This window comes from Lytechinus pictus, chromosome 17 (assembly GCF_037042905.1).
Source record: "Lytechinus pictus isolate F3 Inbred chromosome 17, Lp3.0, whole genome shotgun sequence".
Classification (NCBI taxonomy): domain Eukaryota; kingdom Metazoa; phylum Echinodermata; class Echinoidea; order Temnopleuroida; family Toxopneustidae; genus Lytechinus; species Lytechinus pictus.
Genome location: NC_087261.1, coordinates 14,200,302 through 14,225,764, shown reverse-complemented (window position 1 = coordinate 14,225,764; position 25,463 = coordinate 14,200,302). Strand labels below are relative to the sequence as shown.

General features: G+C 37.0%; 1 protein-coding gene across 1 annotated transcript; it reads left to right on the top strand.

Moving 5' to 3' along the window:
- Window positions 1-4,112: 4,112 nt before the first annotated feature.
- Window positions 4,113-21,985, top strand: LOC135157171 (uncharacterized). Its single transcript, XM_064112002.1, has 4 exons — window positions 4,113-4,195; window positions 6,246-6,464; window positions 12,482-12,572; window positions 19,383-21,985. Exons 1-4 carry the CDS (start codon window positions 4,150-4,152, stop codon window positions 19,606-19,608), a joined length of 582 nt encoding a protein of 193 aa, XP_063968072.1. The 5' UTR covers window positions 4,113-4,149; the 3' UTR covers window positions 19,609-21,985.
- Window positions 21,986-25,463: the final 3,478 nt, after the last annotated feature.

The window sequence follows — 25,463 nt, the reverse complement described above, 5'->3', positions numbered from 1 at the left end:
CCATCAGGGGCAGTGGTTGGTGTTCGCAAGTGTTGAACGTACTACTCTTGTAATAATCAAGGAGGTATTGCTGGAGCTTGGCACGGTTGTCCTCAGTTGCTTGGAAAGGTAGTGAGGTGGGAGGCGGTGGGGGCAATCTACGTTGAGTAGAGTGGCAGGCACGTCTTGTATGAGGCCCCTCAAGGACTGCAGCCGTGCCCGAAAGGGGCGGGTCTCGTGTCGCACCCAGTTGTGGGAAACTATCTGAGATGATTCCAAGGCCAACACAGGCTTCCCGGCTGAGGAAGAGCTGATCAGGGGCCCATTTCATAAAGGTACAGCGTCAGCGTCAAGTCCCAAAACAGCGTCAAATTTTCACTTGCAGCGTCAAATTTAATATTTGACGCTGCAGCGCATTTCATAAAAAGTTGACGCTCCAGCAGGAGAGTCAACTTTTTACTGGAGCGCCAAGTATGGTTACTGGAGCGTCAAATAGGGTTACATATTTGACGCTGGTCATAGGGGAGCGTCAAGTTGACACTGAAAGGGTTTTTCATTGTTAAGAATGGCGTACATTGTGCTCAGCCATGCCCAAGGCCAAAGGGCTCTTACAAGAGAACGGATATTAAGATCAATTTCTGTGATAATAATGCTAATAAAGAATATATTAAGGTAATGCTTTCTAGTAGAAATGCAGTTTCTTTTTTTTGCCCTACCTACCAAAAAAAAATGTTTAACAATTCCTCCGAAACAGTGAATTTTTCAGTTTATCCCAGGGCAGGCCAAGGAAAAAAGGGAAGGTTATAGACAGAGTTTAGAAAAAAAAAACAAATGGAGAGGATTTTTTTTCTTGTAGGAAAAAATAGAGGAAGGTAGATCTATTTATGTGGAAGTGTTTAATTTAAGGCCTAAATTTAAAAAGTCCTAGGCCATAAAAAATGATAAAATCTTTTTTTTTCTGTTTCTGACTTTCTAAAAAAAAAAGTTGTGGCCATTGTTGGATCCATTTAGTTTACTGAATGGTTATTTGCCGTTGAAACCGATTATTTAAAAATATTTCCATTATGAACAAAAATAATCTTTTAAGGTCATTTTCGATGTTTCATGCATCATTAGAGCCTACAAATTTACTTGCTTCAGGGTGATTTTTAAGAGCACTGCACCAGCAGTGGCCTGCGCCTGCCTTGTTGTTGATACAACCTTGCATTACCGACACAAATAGTCAAGTGTGTGACTGGGATAAAAATAGTACAGTAGAAACTTTGTTGAAGGTGAAATTTCGACCGGCAATAATGATACATTTTCACTTCTAAAAAAAATATTTTTTCCCTGGCATAGGGCTAAATTACATGAATTCTTTCAAAACTTACACAATGGAGAACAATGCTATGCCATCCCAGGAAAAATTCGTATTTTCTTCTTACTCTCTTCTAGAATTGCAAGCCAGGCATCACCATAGAGCCATCACTCTGTATCAACGGCTAGTCTTATGCTGCAGACCATGTTTGCAGCTGCTAAATAACAATTTCGCTCCCAAAAAATTAATAAGCAAAAAAAAATATATATTCTCCTTCAATTTAGTTTCTTCTAATTTTGCTTCTCAAAGGTGGGGGGGGGGGGGCACGGGCCGGCTGTGCCCCCCCCCCCCCGGATCCGCCAGTACTTTCTACCTAAACCTATGACTTGAATCGAAAACAAAAAACTGGAGAGAAAGGGGATTTCCCCCTAATCAGCCTCGTACATGACTATTCAAATAATTCGCAGGAAAGTCAAGCTGACTTTCCAGCGGCGAATGTGCTTTTATGAAATGCATAGTTGCTAGCATAGCAAGTTGCTAGCATAGCAAGCAAGAGCTGCTATTCTACCAGAGTTGCTATCATAGCAACTTGCAATGATAGCAACTCTTTATGAAATGGGCCCCAGAACTGTCTGTGACGTAGGTAAGCTGTCTCGTCCAGACGGTACGGCCTCGGGCACCCGTGCCAGACAGACACAATGGAATGGCCCCAAGAATCATGACGCCACCTTTAGTGGCAGTTCGCATCTTCATACTGACAGGGATGAGGTCCCGTTGACGTAATCCAAGGCGGCGAACTATCTTCATGCCGGCCAAGCAGCTCTGGCACACAGTGTCAGCCATTGCAGGGGTAGATTGAGGCATTGTAGGGGAGGAGAGTCGAAATCCAAGAGCTTCGTAGTCATCAGGGACAACCAGAGCAGTCACATCTACAAAGGGTTGCGGGGAAGACTTCCTTCTGATCCATGCTTGGTTAAGGCTATCATAAACGTGATGATCAAGGGGAATGCCATGGCCTCCGCAGGAGTGATCATAGCCATGAACAGGGCAAAAGGAGTCAAATAGAGCATTCTCCTGTCCCTCAGGTGTCACCGGAGGGAGACGTTTTGGTTTGTCCCTGCATCGGCATACGTCCTCCATGTGGTGGAATCTATCACAGTGCCTGCATTTGTGTCCATAGGCATCACATTGTGTCTTACGGACGCGAGCAGGGGCACCCCGTCCATGTCCCTTCTTGCCACAGTAGTTACACAAGTCTTGGCCTTACTTGAGGTGCATTTGCTTGGTTTTCCGATATGAGCTGCTAGCGGAGTTCACGACGTGAGAGTCCAGGAGGGATGAAGCAGAACGCTTGCCAGCCTCCTTCGCCTCGATGAACTGGAAGACATCTTCTAAGTCCATGGTCTGGTTCTTGTCCCCCAAGAGGTCGAGCTTAATCTCGGGGTCAGCGATTCCCCTTGTCAGGGCATCCCGCAGTATCTCATCAGTGTAGTTGACATCCATAGAGCAACCAGGGCACTTAATGATGAACTTACAGATCCCTGCTTGACCACGTAAGCGGGCCCCGAAGCTGCGGATTGTCTAATCCCGGTCCTGGCGCATGTTATGTAGCGCCACTCGAGCTACCATGGTGTTTTCCTCACGCACAGCGAGCCTCTTGATTGCCGCCAGCACCTCTGCTTCAGACTTGGTTGTGAGGCTGACGCCAGAGGATGTTGTAAGGTCCTTGCGAAGAGGCTCATCGCAGCATTCAAGGAGTTGCACGACCTTGTCCTTGCCAGAAATCTTGGTAGCCTCCACATAATCGGACCATCGAGAAGTGAAGTAAGCCCAGTCCTCGCCTGTACCGGCTGCAACTATGGTGGGCCTCTTGACCTTCTCTATCTTGGCAGCAGACCCTGTCCCAGCAGAGGCATGAATTGTGGAGTGGGTCGTATGCCGGGCAGCAACAATAGAGGCATCCAGATCCGGCGTGGCGTAGTCGCAGCCTGGAATTGGACAGGATACGGTAGGCATGGTGGTAGCCAGGCAGGTTTGAACACAAAAGCTGTGAACATAGATGGGTTCTTGTACCGTTTGTCTTTATCCAGTAGATGCTGAATCAGCAATGTTCACAGCTGTGGAAAGAGCAGAACAGTAGAAGTAGGTTTTAGAATCCCCTAGAGCCGATGCAGAATCGGCTTTTTTACTACGTGTAAACAAAAGACCGATTCTGCATCGGCAATTGGTTCGCATTTCATTTACTTTACCATTGTGACGTAATTGTGGGCGCACGGATCCAGTGTTGTCTTTATTATGACGTATATTGTTGGTGTGCGTATCATTTCAGGTTTTTGCATCGGCTCGCGGTTCTGAACCGCGAGCTGTAGCAGCGTGTAAACACAGTGCAAGATAAACCAAAAGCCGATTCTGCATCGGCTTTTGGCTCTGAACCAAAAGCCGATCAAGTGTAAACACGGTAAATGTCAATAAAGATGGAAGCTGCAACATTTCAAATACGTCACAATGGTTTAGCTTACAAGCACAGTCTGATCAACATGAAAAAAAAAGAATCACATTGATTTCTTAAAAGGTAAAATATCTAAATTTTCACGATTTTTGCTCTAGATGTCTCATTTGGATAATAATGAAAATATTGACTTGCTCTTCTTTCGGGAAACATCAAATATATTGCCCATAAAAGAACCATATTGCCCTCGTGTAAAGACTCGGGCCAATATGATTCTTTTGTGGACAATATATTTGATGCTCCCCTCAAGGCCCGTCAAAATTAAATGATTATTACATTATAACCATAATTATCATCACTCTTGCACTTCCATTCACACTCAGATTTATCTGCAACAAAAGTAACGCCAACTACTGTTATAAGTATGACATCATCGGCCACGGTCAATGGTACAGTTTCCTCCATGCCGTGTAAGTAATTTTATTTTCATTTAAGTCAAGGATGAAATATGCTTAAACCGTCCTTGTGAATTCGGCCCATCATACATGTCCTAAAGTCCCATATTTTGTCAGGAAATGGTGGCTCCTTTAAATACTACAAACTAACAGTTTTTGTTCGTACTGTTGTTGATGATGTACATTATTATTACACACAGTAAAAACGCTGTTTAAGATCTTATACAACGCTGTTTACTATATGAACCTTACAGTATTTGTTTAACCGTTTAAACAATCATGTTTGATTTATTGAAAATCAGATATTGAAAATTAAAATTTTGTTGCTTAAGATTTAAACACTTTTTTAAACTGTTTAAACAATTACTGTAAGGTTCATATAGTAAACAGCGTTGTATAATTTTTTTTACTGTGCATTATAACCATGATTATCATAACTCTTGCACTTCCATTTAAAATCAGATGCAGCAACAGCAGTAAAGGCAAATACTGCTGTTTGTATTACATCATCGGCCATGGTCAATGCGACAGTTACCACTACGACGTGTAATTTATTTTGTTTTCGTTTAATTTAAGGATGAAAATGCATAAACCATGAATTGAAAACCGTCCTTGTGAATTCGGGCCAAGTAAGCTTTCCTAAAATCACATATTTTGTCGAGAAAAAAAATAAATTCACTGACCCTCGACAAAGACATAATTGTCACAAAGGGCATTTGATAACAAATTCTCTACGTCCCAGAAAGCATCAGCGTAGCTGTTGTGAAAACTAATATCAACGTTTGGGAGAGACCTTCCGATAGATGTGACCAGGGCTCAAACCTCGAACCACTGCATCAGGTCGTCCACAGGTCCACATGTAGCTTTGATTACACGTGCACGCCTCAACGCGTTGCAACGCCCAGTTGTGGCGTGCAGCATCCTTAAAAGCCTCGCCCGAGTGCTCATCTATTCATACCTGGCCAGGTTTAGTACCCACAATGCAACATTCTGAGCAGTAGTCTTGTCATATATAGGCCCACTTGAACGATTCACCAGTCAATGCATTCATATCGCAATAATTATGTTACCAAGCGAAACGGGGACCTTTCCTCTAAACAAATATTTTAGATCATGATGATAATAATAGTAATGATAATAATAATATGCAACATTTATATAGCGCTTAATACAAATGTTTCAAAGCACTGCATACTATTACCCCGGCTTAAGCACGGCTACCCTGATCGGGCGCATCGGGCATTCAAGGAATTCCTTCTTACATGCAGGGTACCTATACCTGGGTGAAAAGTGGCAAATGTAGATAAACGCCTTGCCAAAGGACGCAAGTGCTGCGGAGGGATTTGAACCCCGGACCGTGTGGTTCAAAGCCCGCTGACTTATCCACAAAGCCGCAACAGCTCTACAGAAATAAAATAATTATTTATATCCTCAGTACTACTAAATCATTATCTCAAAAGTATATTAAGACTAGAAATATGTGTAACACGCAGTCAATGAGAGACAGTGCGCACTGATGGCCATTCACCCCCTTAAATTAAGTTTCCTTGTCTTGCGCAATTTATGTCATGCTAAACGAATGACCTTCCAGAAAGTGTTTCATATCCGAAAATAGGAAAATACCCCATCCACACCTATCTCTCTCTTTCACGACGTCATAAATGAGGAACGAGTCACTGGCCTAAATTCAAGCAGCAAATTTTTTGTGGGTGGAGAGGTATTCACGACCCCCCCCCCCCCCACCATAGGCGGCGAAACGGTCCCCCCTAAATTTTTTGTTGATAACCTTTTTTTTTTTTTTGCTTATCAATTTTGTTTCCTGCGTCCCCCCTAAATTGACGTGGGCCCCCCTGAAATTTTTTTTTTGGGGGGGGGCTTGTTAAATTTTGTCCCTGTGTCCATCCAAAAATTTCAGATGGCCCCCCCTAAATTTTTTTGCTTCCGCCGCCAATGCCCCCCCCCCCCACACACACACCATAATAGGTGAAGTCAAGTGTTTACGTCCATGACATAATCGTTATTTAAGGTATTGAATTTGGTATGATATAAATTTCGTTTTATCCAGTTCAAACCATTTGCAGTCGACCGCAACTGCGAATCGGTACTCGGTACAACGGAACCATGGCGATCTACTATAGCCCGGGTGATGTTCTGGAAATTATGTGCGACACCGGCTTCAACGTCAACATCGAACCACCGACTATTACCTGTATGGATGGTGGCCGTTGGAATCCCTCGAACGTCTCATGTGAAATAGATAGCAGTAATAATAATAGACTGGCAGGTAAACAATTAACACACAGTCAGTCCGCAAGCCCCTGTGTTAATGAGCAAGATTTATCCAAGTCCTCTCGTGGCTGAATTCATGTCCCTGCAAAATCTCGTGAATTGTGAGACTTTCTTTCTCAAAGAATTTAACCACTTTCTCCTTGAGTAATATTGATTATTTTTGTACCATGGGCAAGAATAAATGTTACTCTTTTATATTGATTATTTCTTTTGAATGAAATATTTTGATAAATAAGTGATTTTTTTTACCTGAAAAGATGCATCAAACAGAATTTTCTTCCTCTGTTTTCACTTGCAAATTGTGCAACATTTTGTGTTTTAGGCACCAACATTATTTATATCATCAGAAAGCTCAAAATCTATACTTTCTTACAATGTCAATCTTGATATGTGGCATCTTTTAGATGGGTCAGCAGCCAGCTTTTTCCATAAAGATGCAAGACGAGATTTCTGAAATTTCTGAGTAACATAAAATCCAGAGTTCTGATTGGCTGAATATTGTTTTCAAAACAAACAGGCGCGGGTAATTTGAAGAGATTACCACATGGTGAGTGTGACCTCGCAGAGGCCCAGTGTGGGGAACATTGGAATTTGCGCGGGTGTGTGGTCTCTATGACCAATCAGAGCGCAGTATTCTTGTTTTTGAGCTGCAAAATGTACTTGGCCTATGAAAAGCTGGCTGCTGACCCATCTAAAATACATCTTCTTATAAAAATTATAACATATTAAAGCTTAGATCTTCAGCTTTATCATGATTTAAAAATCATTTGTGCCCAAACAGAAATTAAGTGTGAAAACAACAACTTTTGTTGCATAAAAAAAATATTTTGTTTCATGTTTTAGATCAAAGGTTTTTCCTATATTACAACATTTTTTTTTAAAATCCAAACACATGACCTAAAAGAATGATTCTTCTTCTTTACAAAGATATCAAAAACATGAAATTTGGTCAATATTTAGAGCAGCAATGGCCGAATAAAAAGAGGTGTTTTGGTTCGCACCAAGCTCATTAACTATGCAAAAACCCTCTAGTCATGAATATCACTTGGATAAAAGAAGCTACTTTTTCAGGGCTTGCGGACTGACTGCACATAGTTGATATATATGCCCTAAATTTAAGTGATTTTACATATTGACCGTATTCTGAAAATTGTCTTAAGAGAAATATTCTTGTATCTTTAGAGTTACAATAAAATCCGTATTCCGAAAATTCTTGTATCTATTCTTGTAACTTTCCCTGAGCGCGTATGATGTCAGAGCTAACGTTAGAATTATGCGTAAAGTTAAAAACGGCGCATAAATATCTTGCGCAAGATAACATATCGAGATAATGAACAAATACATCTGGGGTGGTATTCTGAAAACGATCTTATCTTTGTTCTTATCTTTGTTCTTATCTCAATGAGATAAGAAGACGCTAAAATCATTGCAAATCGGGGGGGGGGGCGTTTCATGAAAGGACTTGTCGGACGTTTTATCCGACAAGTCCTGTTTTATCCGACAGTTACCATAGTAACATTGCTTATCAGCCAATCAAAATCAAGGAAAGATGTCAGATCTGACAACATGTCGGACAAAAATGTTGATGAAACGCTCCCCTGTATTCTGAAAATCTTCTTAACGCGTTCTTATCTCTGTAAGGACTGCCTCCTTCTTAACTTCAACACGCCCATTATTAAGATATTACCAATCAAATTGCGCTTTATATAGGCAGTTTAACCAATAGAAGCGTTCCTAATATGAAGAGAAGATCATGGGCGCTGCGCGTACACTGTTTCTGGCGCATTGCGCGAAATAGGCATTTTATACGCAATGACTGATTATTATTTCGAGACACGTGCACAAAAGAAAGAAAGAATTGAAAGAAAGAAAGAAAGAAAGAAAAAAGGTAAATAAAGCAGTTACGAATAAAGAATAACACAGGAGGAAAGAAAGTAAGTAGGTAAGTAAGAAGACAGAAAAAGGTCATAATGAAGAAGAAAAAAAAAATGAAAGGATCAAAGCAGAAAACAATGAAAAAAAGAAAAGGTAAACGAAAGAAAGCAAGCAAAATAACTTAAAAGAAAATTTACGAAATCAAAAGAAATAAAAAAGGAAAGAATACAAGAAAGAAAAAGGAGGGTTAAATAGAATGATAATCAATTATAAAATATTGAAGGAAAAATAAAGAAGGAAGAGAAAAAAAAACTTAAAGGAAAAAAAAACGAAAAAGGACAAAATGAAAAGATTAAAAAGGATAAAATGAAATAATAAAGAACCGAAAAAAGTTAGAAAAAACGAATGAAAGAAAGTTAAAAAAAGAGAAGAGGAAGGAATAAAATGTAAAAGAGTGAAGGAAGAAACAAAAAAGGGAAAATGAAACAAAGAAATAAAGAAAGAGAGCGAAAAAGAAACAAAGAAAGAAAGAGACAAGAGAGAGAAGATAAAAGATGAAAGGAAAATTAAAGCAAAATTAAAAACTAAATAAAGATAAAAAGAAAGGTAAATTCAAAGAAGGAAAGAAAAAGAAAGGGAAATTGAAAGGCAAGAAAATTAAAGAATGAATGAAAATACGAAGAAAGATTAATGGAAAGAATAAAGAAAAAGATTTTTAAGAATTAATAGAGAAAGAGGAAATAAAGAACGAACGAAATAAGAATGAGAAAAAAATAAATTATAATAAAGAAAGAAGAAAGTAGGCCTAAATAAGGCACACATTTAGTGTCATAAAGCAGAAATAAAAAGAATGAAAAAAAAGAGCAAGCGAACGAGTGAAAAAAAAGAGAAAAAAATGAAAAAAAAATTATAAGAGAAAGAAAAAAAAAAGAATGAGCGGAAAAATGAATAAAGAAAAAAATATATAAAGACGAAAGAAAAAGAATGAAGAAATAAAAAGATTACAAAAGTTAAAGTGAACGAAGAAAGGAAAAGAAAAACAGAAAGAAAGAGAGAGAGAAAAGGGGAAATAAAAAATAAAAACTTAGTAAAGAAAAAAGGTTCAAAATCGTAAAGGGAAAATAAAAAAGGAAGAAAAATAAATAATAAATAAAATAACGCATAAGAAATATGAGGAAGAAGTTAAAATATTCAAAAGAATAGAACAAAGGATATAAATGAAGAATGAGAGAAAGGAAAAAGACAAACAGATAGAAAGGAAGAAAAAGAAAAGAAAGAAAGAAAGAGAGAGAAAAGGGATATAAAAAAGAGACGGGAAAATAAAGGGTGAATGAAAGAAAGGGTGGGAGGAATACTTGTGGGTACTTGTTACTACTAGTGGCCATCGATTTTAAGCAAGAAAGAACGCGGACATCGTGAGATGTGATAACCCTCTAGCTATCTTAAATATTATCATAAATATCGTAAAGAGATAAGAAAGAAAAAAGATAAGAACGTTTTCAGAATACCACTTATCTTTATTTTGTTCTTATCTTTTAGCGCGCTTTTGTATCATATGCGCGAATTATAAATTTACGCGCTCAGCATCGATGGAAAGCAAGATAAGAAAAAGATAAGAACAAAAGATAAGAAAAAGATAAGAACGTTTTCAGAATACCAATTTGAGAACGTGACGTAGATAAGAACAAAATTAAGATAAGAACGTTTTCAGAATACCGCCCCAGGCTTTGAGAAAGTATAGCGGAATTATTTATCCGAGGTTGGTCTGGCAATTACTATTTTTCCCGAGGGGCGAAGCCCCGAGGGAAATATAGTAGTTTTGCCAGTCCAACCGAGGATTAATAATTTTCACTATGCTTTCGAATGAAACACCTGATATATTTGTTTTATATCCTACTTTTAATAATCTATAACCAAAATCTATGCGCCGAGCTAGCAAAGTCCGGTTACTTGCTTTGAATTACCTACTTTTTTTTTAGCCACCGCGCTTAACGGAACGCAGATGAGTGCCTGCGCCGACGCATCGCGGGACTTGCCCGAGATAGAGAGCTCGCTGGCCGGTGCGCCCGAGAGTTTAGCTGAATATAAAGTTTTCTGAAATAATGACGTCAGAATATTGGTATAGCGAAAAATATATCGAGGTCTGACGTCACGCAACATCATAGTAGAAATATATTTGGTCACATGATGCTATTCGAGCCAATCACTATACAGGATTCAATCTATGTAGGATCTTTGCGTTCTGTTAACTTCCTTGCAAAATACAAGAAAAAAGAGGTAGGGGGCTATTGTAACTTATTGTCGCATGCGATATTTGTCCGTCTGCAATAATTATTTCTTGCTGCATCCCGCAAGAACCTTCATGTTTTTACAAAAGGAGACATTCCAAAGACATTATAACGACGGATTGGTAGACTTTTCAGCAATTAAAAATTGGTCTTCGATACGATGAATCTTTTCATAGAAAATATTTCTCTGAGAAGAGCCACGTGTATTTCTAGCACAGAAGCGCACTAGCATAAGCGTCGGAGGGCGCAAGGAAATCACGCCTCATATCAACAATGCGCTTCATTATTTTTCAGAAGAGACACTTCTATTGGTTGACCTAAGCATATAACAAGCTTAATGATTGGTTGATGATGAAATATTGGGCGTGTCAGAGATAAAATAGGGGACGTCCTTAGAGAGATAAGACAATTTTCAGAATACCAATTTAAGAGAATTTTAGCGAGCTGTTATCTTGCTGACTTAAAAAAAAGTTAAGACAATTTTCAGAATGCCACCCCTGTTGTTTACTATAATTTTTTTTTTAACGCCCCCCCCCCCCGACACACACTTTTGACTTCCGCTATATCAACTAGAATGATCTTAATTATTTAACTCAAATAAATAAATAGATCAATAAATAAATAGCTCCAGCAAAGAGAAACACCTATTTTGAAAACCGGTTTTCGTTTAGATGCAAGTCAATAAATCATGCACAAGTCACGAACGACGCTTCTGGTCAGGTTGCGTTTAAATTTTAAAGTTGCGTTTGATTGTATACAAATGATGCCTGGGTTAGAGTGGGTCAGTAGGAACTGTGTGCACAAGGTAACTTTGGCATGGTTTAACCCACGAGGCGCAGCCGAGTGGGTTTAGACCATAATGCCAAAGTTACCGCGTGCACACAGTTCCACTGACCCACGAAAGAAACCCATGCATCATCTGTTTTATAGAATGGAAAAAAATTATTGAATAAACCACAAAAATTAATGATTTACCGGATGCATGATAATTTCATGCGTCCGGTAAATTCAATTTACTGGACGCATGAAAATATTTACTGGACGCATGATTTTTTTTACTGGACGCATGATTTTTTTTACTGGACGCATGATTTATTACCGGATGCATGAAAATACCAAAATGTAATGCAGACCCTTTGATAACCCTGGACTACATAAATATGTATGCCTAAATTGATAATATGTTGGCACAAAGGCATATCATATACCCAAAATGCCAGATACAGCTTTGCATTGACTAGTCTAGATCTAGTGTGAGTACCGGTATGAGGCAGCCTCAGACCTCCAATAGCTGTGTGTGTATGCCCGGGCCGCGCCGGGGGCCAGTGCCTACGGCTGCCTGGGCCTGCAGTGGAGATTTGGCTGTGCACAGCCAGCCCAGCTGAAACGTTAGATCATATGTCTGGACTTCTCAACTAACGAGTTTGCAGGCAGTTTTAATCCCTATGACAATTACGGTACCGTATTTATACTTACAGATCATTTTGCATCCTTTATTTGATTCATTCTGCCTTGATCGAAAATTCAAAATTTTGACGTAAACAAGCGTAACAGTACATGCGCGATGACATCACAATGACCTTTTCGGACGATAGCTTGTTTACAGTGGATATCATTTTGATTATCGGGATATCGTTCATGCATCCCAGTAAAAATTCTTGCATAGCTCTCAACCAATCAGATTGCAGGGATTTTCCCATCCATTCTATAACAACTCTTTATGCAACGTGCCCAAGAAGACGAATCACCCGAGGAAAAAAGCTAGTTGCCTCGGGAATTATCCTAAAAGACACAATCAAAAGGACTTAAAAGTTGAGATGTTTTTTGTGTGTGTTTCTTTGTCATGCAGAACCGAAGACGATCGGCGGTGCAGTAGGCGGAGTATGTCTTGTGGTACTACTCATTGTAATCATCACTGTACTAGTCCGTCGCAGAAAGAGGTAGTTCAATTTCATTGTTTGATTTTAGTGGGAAAAACCTAATGATATGCTACACAGTGTCATACAGTGGAGGCACCAAGGTAGGGGGGGGGGTTGCATGCACGGTGGTGTAAGTTCCTTTGCACTCCGCATGCCCCCCACCCCCCCCCCCACACACATATAGTTGAAAATCCTGATGCCGCCACTGATTGTATGGCAAGTTCCCCCAAGTCAGCGCAGTCCCCCTTGTCTGCGCACTCGCATATCTGCGCGATTCTAGTAAAAGAAGATACGCAACGAACACAGACTTTACACATGCAATACATAGACAGGTATTCATTAAAAAATCCGACTCAAAATAGTGGAAAAATTATGAATTTAGGGCATTTCATGTGACGGCCACAAAGTGCAGCCTTTCTCATCAAAATCACCGATGCATTAAACATCGGAATTTTCATAAAAATCAAATCAAATGAACTATGGAAGGAGGTTTGTGACAGATATCCATAGTTAGAAATTGCATTTTTTCCAATAACGTAAAAAAGAGCTAATCACATCCCACATGTTCATTCAAGCGTGAATGTTTAATTAAACGCCTTTGAATCATTGAAGCATGTTAATTGGTCATGAACATAGCGAAAAAGTTGAGAAAAGATCATTTTCAGTTACCAAAATGAAACAATACATGCCTATGATATTTGAAAATCGTATTTTTGGTTTTCAATAAATGTTCATTGAACCGTGAAACGATGAATATTGTTGAAGATACTCTTCCCCAAAATAACTGTCATCATATTCTATCATTTTTATTGATAGAAATTTGTAAAAAATCCAATTATAGCAAATTTGGACTTGTATTTATTCAACCGTGAAATTTAGCAAAAAAAAATGTATCGTCTTTTAGAAAGTACCTTTTACAAACCTTCTGACTATTTTTCATGATGAGAATGTGGAATTCGTTCCAATAAAATGGAATCAAAGTAATGATATTTGGCTTGTGACTTTTGAAAAGTGACATTTTTGCCTTTTGATGGTGCTCACTGAAGCATGACGTAAAATACGTCAATGACATTTACTCAGAGGATAGCTTATAAAATTACCTACACGCTCATGTAAAAATATATTAAAAACTCGCATTGGTTCGGAAATTATTGATGTTTGTTTAAGGGGGGACTTACTTTTTTTGTTGTGTATAGATAGATTATCCATCTTACGGATACAATTATTAATCATATTGCAAATTTGATGAAATTTTCATGGATTTTGACTGACTAATAGGGCTTTAAACTCATTGTTGTGATCTCGTGAGGTCTAAAAATGCCAAATTCTTTTGGATGCACAATTCTTAAGAACATCATCCATTTTGGGTAAGTTTGAAGCTCTATAGCAAAAAATCAAGCATTAATTTTTGCATATTTGGAATATTCAGGTGCTAAAGTATCTATGTGCAAAGTATGATGAAAATGACATGGATTTTCAATGTTTGGGAGCTAGACTACGGAACCACTCGCATTTTAGACGGTATTAACAGACTTTTGCTTGTTTTCGGCGCACTTTGGGCTTTTTTAAGCCAACTCGCAATACTTTGGACACTGATAATTTGAAAACGAGCACATGGACCCCATAGTTTAAATGTCTTAACTTCTTCAAAATATATTCCCCTACTAATCTAGAGAGTATGATGAAAATAACATGGATTTTGAATGTTTGGGAGCAGGACTAAGGAACCATTCGTATTTTAGACATTTTGGACGGTATTAAACTTTTGCCCGTTTTATGCGTATTATAGATTGTTTCAAGCCAACTCGCAACTCTTTGGACACTGATAGTTTAAAAACGAGCACATGGACCCCATATTTTTAATATTCTAACGTCTTTAGAATATATTCCTCTACAAATCTAGAGAGTATGATGAAAATGACATGGATTTTGAATGTTTGGGAGCAAAACTACGGAATCATTCGTATTTTAGACATTTTGGACGGTATTGTCAGACTTTTGTTTTCGGCGCATTTTTGGGCTGTTCAAGCCAACTCGCAACCGTTTAGACACTGGTAGTTTAAAAACGAGAACATGGACCCCATAGTTTAAATGTCTTAACTTCTTCAGAATATATTTCTCTACTATTCTAGAGAGTATGATGAAAATGACATGGATTTTGAATGTTTGGGAGCAGCACTAAGGAATCATTCGTATTTTAGACATTTCGGACGGTATTATGAGACTTTTGCTTGTTTTCGGCGCATTTGGGGCTGTTTCAAGCCAACTCGCAACCGTTTAGACACTAATAGTTAAAAAACGAGCACATGGACCCCATATTTTTAATATTCTAATGCCTTTAGAATATATTCCTCTACAAATCTAGAGAGTATGATGAAAATGACATGGATTTTAAATGTTTGGGAGCGAAATATGGAACCATTTGCATCTTAGAGGGTATTTAAGAGACTTTTGCATGTTTTCGGCGCTTTTTAGGCGATTTTCAAGCCAACTTGTCACACTTAGGACACCAATAGTTTAAAAACGAGCACATGGACCCCGTATTTTTTTATATTTTAATGTCTTTAGAATATATTTTTCTACAAATCTGGAGAGTATGATGAAAATGACATGGATTTTGAATGTTTAGGGGCAAAACTACGGAACCATTCGTATTTTAGACGGCATTATTAGACTTTTGCACGTTTTGGGCGCATTTTGGGCGATTTTCATGCCAACTCGCATCACTTTGGACACTCATAGTTAAAAAACGAGCACATGGACCCCATATTTTTAAATTCCCTACTCCTTTGATATACATTCCTCTACAATTTAGCCGAATTTGATGAAAATGACATGGATTTTGAAAAAAGTGCAGCTTACAAAATACTTTTTTAATTTTTGAGTAGATTCACGTCTTTGAAGATTTGTTTTTTCCGAGTTTTTGCACCATTCTTGCCAAATGAGGGCGCTGCTGACTCCAAATGCATATAGCTTTACCAATTAAAAGACTTGTTCTTACTTTAGTATACACTTTGTTATATATCTTGAAAATTTGATGAAGTTTGATGCGGTATCCACTGAGTAAAGATGATTTAAACTCATTTGGTGAATTCGTGAGGTCTAAGAGAGGCATAATTATCTTGATTGCGCAAGATTGCATATCATTCAAATACGGCGACTTTGAAGACCCGTATAAAAAAATAAGCACATGAACCTATATTATTTTTTGCATTTTCATAATGCATAGATACCAAAGTAACTCTCTGAAAAATTTGGTGAAAATGACATGGACTTCATTTTAACTGTGGAACGTCCTTAAACGCATTGCGCGTACTATAAAGCTTGGTAAGTTATTGTAGAACGCTTGGAGTCTTCTAATAAAGTTAATGATGAGCATTATATAAGCAAGTGTAATTATCATTATTGATATCTTTAACAATTAGCAGCATTTTTTGACTGAGTAAGTATTACCACTTTCGTTGCCAACTTTCCATTGCTATCAATATAGGGTCATTCTCTGAAAAATGCTACAATTGATGGGGGGAAAAATCGTAAAAATGAAGTCTACAAAATGGGTTGAAAGACACATATTGTGAAAGTACCATGTATGAGAAAGTGGCAACAGAAAAGGGGCATGTCGCTGTTGCGTCAATTTGAAGTAATGACCGGATTAACTCAAGCACTGTATATCAACGTTACGGAGGTTAATCGTATAGCATTGCTCACTTATGTTACTCAATTAAATCACTTTTGAAATGATTGAAATAGAAAAACACACCATTTATATTTACTGTGGTATCAACAATTTTATTTACTGAAGCCAAAGTGTTTGCAAGATAGAAAAAATTCAATATTCTTTTTCAGAAGCAGGATTTTACCAAATAACATTTAACAAAAATTACTATAAAAAAATCATTGCACATCTTTCGTTCAGTTTAATGTTCATAATTTGAATGAGGCAACCTTAAAATAACTTTCATCCATAACCTGAGATCCTTAGCAATGCATGACCAATGCTGGGAATCCAAAGATAGTTAACCATTAAATCCTCGAGTGGCATTTAACCTTGTCAGTCTGCGTTACGGAAGTTAAATCAAGTCACAAATTGAAGTATTCATTTGTTAGCTTAGGAAAATCCATATTTAGGTATTCGTATAACCTTTTTTTAATAAATAAAGATAAATGTGGAACACATAGCTTAATTTGCCAACCCCCCCCTTAAAAAATGTGAAAAACAGGAAACGGAAACTGTAATTTTATTCTCGTTCTTGTTCAAAGTTGGAATTAGAAAACCGAATAACCGGGCCACAGAATTACAATTCATCTTTAAAGTTTCTGGCAATAAACAAAATATAACAATCGCAGTCCCGTAACCAGGATGAGTTCTCTGGGTTACGAGGAATCCTGCCGCTTGTCAATAACCAAAAAAGATAGAAAAGAGGGAAAAAACATTTAAAAAAGGACATGGGGAAATGAATAGTAAAAAAGTAAGGTGAAGGAAACAAGAGGCTAAAAATTCACGAATACATAAATTATTAGTGGAATCTATATCATCTTATCGCGATTTTTTTCATTATTTTGTTTCATTGAGATACGCAATTACGCATCCTGTTCGTGATTTAAAAAAATGAATAGCCAAAATGTTTGCTTATCGAAATACGTATTTCATTTATAAATTCCAACAAACCGTGAGTATTTGAAATACCCCCCTTTCCATCTTTTCATGTCATTAGGCCTATATCGATTATTTCAGCACTTTTCATGCGAATTAAAGGGGTCATCCAGGCTGAAAATATTATCTGAACAGATAATATGCAGACAAACAAAATACTGCAAATATGATCAAAATCGAACAAGGAATAATGAAGTTATGCAATTTTAAAGATTTGCATTATTTTAGTGAAACAATTTAGTCTAAGCATATCTTCATGAATATTAAGAGTTGATTGATGGTGTACATACATGTAATCCCCACTTGTTATTTTGTATTCTATTGCATAAAATTATTTTTTATTCAATTTATATCCTCTTTATTTGAAAGCGTGCTTAAAATGGCTGGTTTTCATATTGGAATGACACATATTTTCAGCTCGAGCTTCGCACCCGCTGCGCATCATTTCCTTAACAAGACACCCATCCTTTTTATGATTACAAAGTTAGTAGAATGTCCCGTTTGGGGGACTAAACCTCAAAAAGCGCGTTTTACCTTTGCAATAATTGTTTATTGGATATATATCTTGTTCTCAAATTACAACGTCCAAAAATTATTGTTTTCAGATCAAAATATAAAAAATTACAGTCGCATCAATTAAGATACCCATCCTTGTATTGGTACAAAGAGTGTTTAGAATGTCAAGCTTTCAGTCAGAATACGAAAAAAAAATCAGCTAGCACTTTGAATTCGCATTATTAGTTTATTCAGATAACATCCTGATCATTTTTACAAAAAAATGTTAGAATTTAAAGTTTTCAGGTTAGACTATATACACAAGTTTTAGCTCGCGCTTTGCGCTCACATTTTTGATCGGTGATACATTAACCCTCATCATGAGTCATTGCAAACAGTTTTTCTGTCTTCCTTCTCCATGAAAGCTTAATTGTTTCTCCTTCTTCCCTTTCTCTACACCATTTCTGCCGACTACAGCATTAGACAAAGCCATGTCACCTGTTCTGGAACTAGAATCGTGCTATCAATCTCAGCAAATTACAGCAAAGAGTGTATTAACTTCCGTAACAGTAATTGTTACGGAAGTTAATGTACTATATATAGCAAAGGAAATTAGAAATTTTAAATTCTAAAGAAGATGCCAATATTCAAAATTTGTAGTATGAATTATTTAAAATTCTAAAAACATTATATGTCATATATAATTCTCGGGAAATTGTTTTCGCTGGCAATTTACCCTCTTTTTAAAGTGATGTTAAAATTAAGGTTTGTAATAATAATTTGACAAGGATGAATAGCTATCATTTTTATGGGTAAATAGGTGGACGGTACCTTATATGATTTATATCTGTATGATCCGGAGTGATTCAGTATAGCACAAATTTGTAGCATATTCAAGAAAAAATGTTACGGAAGTTAATGCGTTACGGAAGTTAATGTCTTTATGCTTTATGGTCCAACGTGGTCCTTATTTAGCAGCCATACCTTTGAAAATTGTATTTATTATGAAAGGTGTGTCTTATCCTATATAATACTGAATCCTTAACAGAACTGCCAAAGTGCATATTTTCTTAAGGTGCGTTACGGATGTTAAAGCTGTTTAGTCATACATTTTATTTTTTAAGAATAGTCCTTTATTTCTGTGTAATACAGGAAACACATATGATAATTCCCTATTAATTATTTATTAATGAATATCACTCTACTTGCAGACACATTATCACATAATACCATTCACTTTGAATGGGAAAAAAAACTTGTGGCAGTATTCGTTACGGAGGTTAAAATAAATTTGGGACAAAGTTAAAAGTGAAATTAATCACTGAGGGATCATCAAATACTAGGAAAAGCGCAGTATGTCGGACGTTTACACCAAGCTGCCCTCACCAGACATTAATGTAGGTAAGAAATACAGACTACTTAGGAAAGAGAATGATAGAAAAATCTAAAATTGACCCGAGACAGCGTCGATTTTAACAAAAAGCAAAAATAAAAGGCTTTTTAAATAAAATTAGAGCTTTACTAGTCACTGGTCGCATATGCTTTGTGGAGCTAGTCTATTATTGTCATTTTCTTGATAATATTTTTGTAGAAAATGTTCAGGGTTGTGAAGCTAGCGGCCATAAGATAGTCGAGACACGTTTTTTGCGAATTGTAACATTTTTTTGAGAATGACCCTATAGATATCCCGTGGAGACTCTGCATGGATATAATACAAAGCAACTCGATGATCCCTACATGGACTTGGTGCCAACCGCCTCACCATCATCCCCCTACGAAACTTTACGAACTGGTTCCATGGGAGTGGCCCTAGGAAATGTGTATGAGAACGGATCAGTTGCTACGCAGTGTCAGTATGCCAATCAAATACAGAACCAGGGAGATCAGCATATGTATGACTTTATTTGAGCGAGAATAAAAAAAGTCAATCGATATGGGGTTTTTATAGCTAGAATTGAAAGATCGGGTGAAATGGAACGATAAGAAAAGAGAAAGGGACACGAACAATAATGATGTAAAGAAGGGAAAGGGAAAGAAAGAAGTGACCAATAGAAATAACAGGGAAATGCTATTTTTACAAAATGGGAAATTCCCTTTTTTCAAAATAAATACTCTTTTTAAATTATACATTTAAGATTAATTTTCAGGCTGGAATATTACAATTTTTCAGCTCGCGCTCTGCACTCGCATTATTCGATTGCTGAAATAATAGTATCCTAAAGAGGTCACTAAATGCAGATCTTAACAGGTTCCTTTTCTGGTCAGTATATTTAAGCTCGCGCTTTGCGCTCGTGTCAATTCTTTATTTAGATCATGGACCCTAGGGTCCATGGTTAGATGCACATCTTTTTAATGATAGCAGAAACCTGCTCAGATTTTTAAATTTTCATTTCTTATTGAAATGCCCTATAGTTTGAGCTTGTGATTCACGCTCACAACACCTCGCAATAATGCAATTTTAACAGTAATTGACCCCCAAAACGAGTTTTACAACTTCAGCTTTGAAATCTTTTTCAAACCGCTCGCTCATTATACTCTCTCGCGAAAAATAAAGCTTAAATATACATCTTTCATTCATATTCAGAAGTCACTTCAAAAAGGCTTTTCTCTACTTAATTACTATAAAACACACAATAGCTTCACGCAGATGATAATCTCATGGTGAAAATATCGCCAAAGTGCCCATTTTGACGTACGAGTGTTATTTCGGCTTTGCCCCCAAACGAAAATTCATTCGGCCGCCCTTGCCTTCCCATCCTCATAACAATTAAACAGCAACGGTGTTTCTCTCCCCCCCCCCCCCCCCCACCACCACACTTGCCCTTCCTCTGGTTTCCCGGTTTTCATTTTTCGGAACGAACATCGAGGTATAGGCAATTTGCGTGTTTCGGAATTACGAACTTTCGGGATAAAGAACCTTTGGAATTACGAAGTGTAACCAAAAAAAGTTTGGAAATCTATGTTTGGCCGATAATTTCTCCCAACTACCAATTTTACACAATGCATATTTGACATCATTCAAAACATCATGTAATTCTCTTTAAAATGGTACCATGCTTGTTATTATCATGCCATCACGAAAAGAGCAGGATTCAAAAGTGTTGGATGAGGTCTGAATTGAAAAGCTGCAAAACGAGCACAAAAACTTTGGAAATCTGAGTTTGGCCATTATTCTCTCCCAACTCCCGATTTTACACAATGCATATTTTATATCATTCAAAAGATTATTTAATTTTCTTTGAAATGATACCATGCTTGTTATGATCATGCCATCAAGAAAAGAGCAAGATTCAAAAGTGTTGGATAAGGTCTGAATTGAAAAGCTGCAAAACGAGCAGAAATAGTCATGAAGGGTGAATACAGAACATGATTCTTTTGTCTGTGTCAATAGAGATGAAAATCCATTCAAAACAAGCCCCTGCTTCTTCATTGTTTTATGTTTTGTTGTGGTTTATGTAGTGATGGTTCTGTGAGATAAATGGTTTGAAATACCCATGCAGAGGTATGTTTGATTCCATGTTCATGTTGATGTTAAGGTGCAAGAAAACAATTAAAAGAAACCGCTGAGAAACTCATCACCACTGAAAAGAGAACAGTGACTTTCAATATTGTGTCATTTTGCAACTTTTGAATTTTGACCTTGTATTGCCCCGCATTTCAAGGCACTGCACCTCCATGTGAACCATAATCATATCATGTATGGTATCATTTTAAAGAGAATTAAATGATCAATTCATTGATATTAATTACACATTGATATTTACTAAAACCAAGGAGGGATTATCGATCAAAGTAAAAAGAAACCGCTGAGAAACTCACTCATCACCCCGGAAAAAAGAACAGTGACTTTCAATATTGTGTCATTTTGCAACTTTTGAATTTTGACCTTGCCCCACATTTCAAAGCACTGTGCCTTCATGTGATCCATAATCAAATCATGTAGGGTATCATTTTAAAGATGATTAAATGAGCAATTCATTGCTATCAATCATATTATTAATATGTACTAAAACCGAGGAGGGATTATCGATCCAATTCAGATTTCCAAACTTTTTTTGAAGAGTTTATATGTTTTAAATATATGTTTGTTAGTAGTAATTTAGTTGATTACAGTAGGTTATGTACGTGTAGAACAACAAGAAATTTATTTGGAATAATCATGATGGTAATGATGATAAGGATGACGGTTGTAACGATGATGTTAATGATTAAGATTATATTTATGATAATCATAATGATAATGGTAAGAATTATGGTAATAAAAGTAATGGTAATATCAACTAACCAAACTAATACGGGTTAATTATCAACATTATTCATATGCATTTGGTGAAATGAAGACTTTGTTTTTGGTAACAACAAAGCCAATTAATAATTTACGTATAATTCACGCAGAAAGCGAATCATAATATGATTACTGGCAATCTGGTTGGTTTGACGGGCTTGTTTTGTTAAATTGAACACTCACAAACTCAAGGCAAGTACACGTCCCGGGGTAGGGGACGAGTCGATACCAGCGCGACCATGGGGTCTCGAAAAGCACCCTAAACAAGTATTTTCCATATGAAAATGCACCCCTTAACAAGTGTTGGCGTGTAAAACCCTACGCATAACAAGTATTGGAAACAAAACGATACTCTTGGCAAGTATTCCCTTAATTGAACCCCTAAACAAGTACAGCGATATTTTAATTGTTATGTCACGGACGTCGGTTTTACCTTTACCTACATCATTGGGTTTAGTTCGGCCCCAGCACCTCCCACACCTCGCGCAAATCGTACTCTTAACACTGTGTTAACTGTTGGTGCAAAAGGGACATCCTTTATAAAACATTTTAGTATTAATTAATCCTTTTATATCCTCGCAAATTTGACCCTAAACACGTAGCTTTCCTAAATAGATATCCTTTTTTTTACACCCTTATTACGTTACGTACGTAACGTGCCCTATCGTGAAAAAGACATCCTTTTTACATGCTTTTGGTCGCGCACGGTACCCACTCGTCAATATAAGTGCCCCCCGCGAGTACATGCACATAAACCAATGTCAGAAATTGGACATTGCAAATATTAATTCACATCACCCACGCAGAAACACCCACACATACACCACCACAAGCAGACGAACCGATAAATGTACTTTAATGTTCTATTTACTTCTACTGACTATGCGATATATCTCTGTTCTTGTTTATAATATATATATATCTTTATGACTTTTCCGTGCGCATTTTGTTCCTGCGATTTTTCACTAATAATTTGATTCAAAAGCTTTTGCCTAAAGCTCGCAAAACTGTTAAAGACGATGTGCTGCTACGTCTACAGAGTTGCGTTTATTTGTCATATACGATTAATATTATATATATATATACAGTGCGTCCCACAAAAAAACGAAATCGAGATTTATCAATGATTTATCATGACATAATCACAAATACAATAGACAAATGACCTACCATTGTAAAGCCTATAGAATCTCCTCTTTCATCTGTAATTACTTAGATTATTTTTCATTCACGCATGAGTGAGCAAAAACAATTTGAAGAGGGTATACCAAAAACTAATTTGGCGGGCTGTATCTGGGTTTCAAAAAGAAAACCACATTTTTAAAAAGTTCAATATCTGCTCTTTAATTTGATACCTCTATTACAGAAAATGGTCAAGAAATAACAAAGTTCTGGTTATTTGAAATAAGGCTTGAATTTTAATAATTTCATAAAATTAAGAGGTTCTACAGGCTAGCGTTCAAACTCACTTGACACTCCGTTTTGTTGACGATCAGCCATGCATTAGGTCTTTTGTTAACCATGCGATAGCTTCTGTGGGAAACCGGTGAAAACACGTTTATTTAATGAAATTATGGAAATACAAGCATTGTTTCGAGGGAACAGAACTTTTTACTTCTTGACCATTTTTTTGTGATTAAGGTATCAAATAAAAGAGCAGATAATGAACTTTTTAGGCATGTGATTTTCTTTTTGAAATTCAGATACGCCCCGCAAAATGAGTTTTTGGTATCCTTTCTTCAAATTGTTTTGCTCACTCATGCGTGAATGGGGAATAATCTAAGTAATATCGGATGAAAGAGGAGATTCTAAGCTTTACATTGGTACATGTAGGTCATTTGTCTATTGTATTTGTGATTAAGTTATGATAAATCATCGCCTAATCTCGGTTTCGTTTTTTCTGGGACGCACTGTATATACAGTACGTATAAAAAAAGTTTACACTTTGAAAAGCCTTGGGAATTAAATAATATACAACATGTGGGTAATTTTTTCACATATATTCTTAGGATAAGGTCTCATCTATCAGATGAACTTGAGTGAGCATTGTCCATTTTCGTAAAGCTCGCAGAAATCTGTTTGCGCAGAAATGCTCGTTTTCACGCTGTGTCACTGAGGGGAAAAGACGAAATCAAACTTACCCTGCGAATCATTTCTCATACATTTCCCTTGCACTTTTAGTCAATTGAAATAAAACGGATACATTCAAACATTTTGTAACAATTTTGCCACCCAAATTGAAATGTCAACACTTAGTAAGCACAACCTTTACCCTTTTTGTGCCAGCTGAATCTGAGGACATAACTGAATCTGAACAAAAGTTTATATCTGACATCTCCAGCATTTATTTACTACGTTTTTATTATTTAAAGGAGAATGAAACCCTTGAAACCAGCTGAATCCATATCAAAGAGAAAAATCAAAGAAACATATTGTTGAAAGTTTGAGGAAGATTGATTGAATAATAGGAAAGTTATGAGCATTTGAATGTCGAGATCACTAATGCCATGTAGATCCTCCCATTGGCAATGCGACCAAGATATGTGATGTCACACACGTACAACTCCCTCATCACTTTAGTACTTATTTCACTTATATTCTCACTTTTATCGAGTCTATCACAAGGTGAGGTATTCTCTTTATGAGAGGAAAAGTACAGAGGTTTCACAACATTATATCATTTATGAATCGTTTGTCATATGATTAGAATGAGCCAAAAGAGATGTTTTGGGGTATATTTTCAGTGTCCAAAAGGGGAGAGTTGTTCATCTGTGACATCATAGATCTTAGTCGCATTGCCAATGGGAGGATCTCCATAGCATTAGTAATCTCGACATTCAAATGCTCATAACTCTTCTCTTGCTAGTCCTATTTTACTCAATCTTTTGTTGATCTTATTCTTTGATTTTTCTGCTATCACAAAAGCTAACTTGCTCCAAGAGTTTCATTCTCCTTTAAAGTGGGTTTACATTTCATTTTTCATTTCATACTTGTTTCTCCACACTTTTCCCAAGCTTGACAATGATTAACGAAATGAAAATCAAGCCCAAGCCATTTCATGTAAATCACAGCTCAGTGTAAAAACAAATATTGTCACGATGACCTCGGTATGTGGGGGAATGGGGTGGGGCGCAATGCACTCTTCGAAGTGTTTTGGGCAAGGAAACAAGTTAAAAAAGGTAAAAGATATCTTCAAATCAATTTTACTAGCTAAATTCCATGTGTTCTTCACGATTGATACTTTTACTCGCATAACTATTTCAAAGTTCTGCGCAAATCCCTTTTCACTAACTTTTCAAAAGTAAGTGGTGCTCACTCAAGCGGAAATATTTTTCGACAGTTATATCGTCATTTGCCTAAATGGGTCTGCACCAATGTTTAAATGTAGAAAAATCTTCAGGATATTACAAGTGTATAATTTTAAAGGATTTTTTCTAAGTGTAAACTTTTTTGATACGCACTGTATTATAATTTTTAT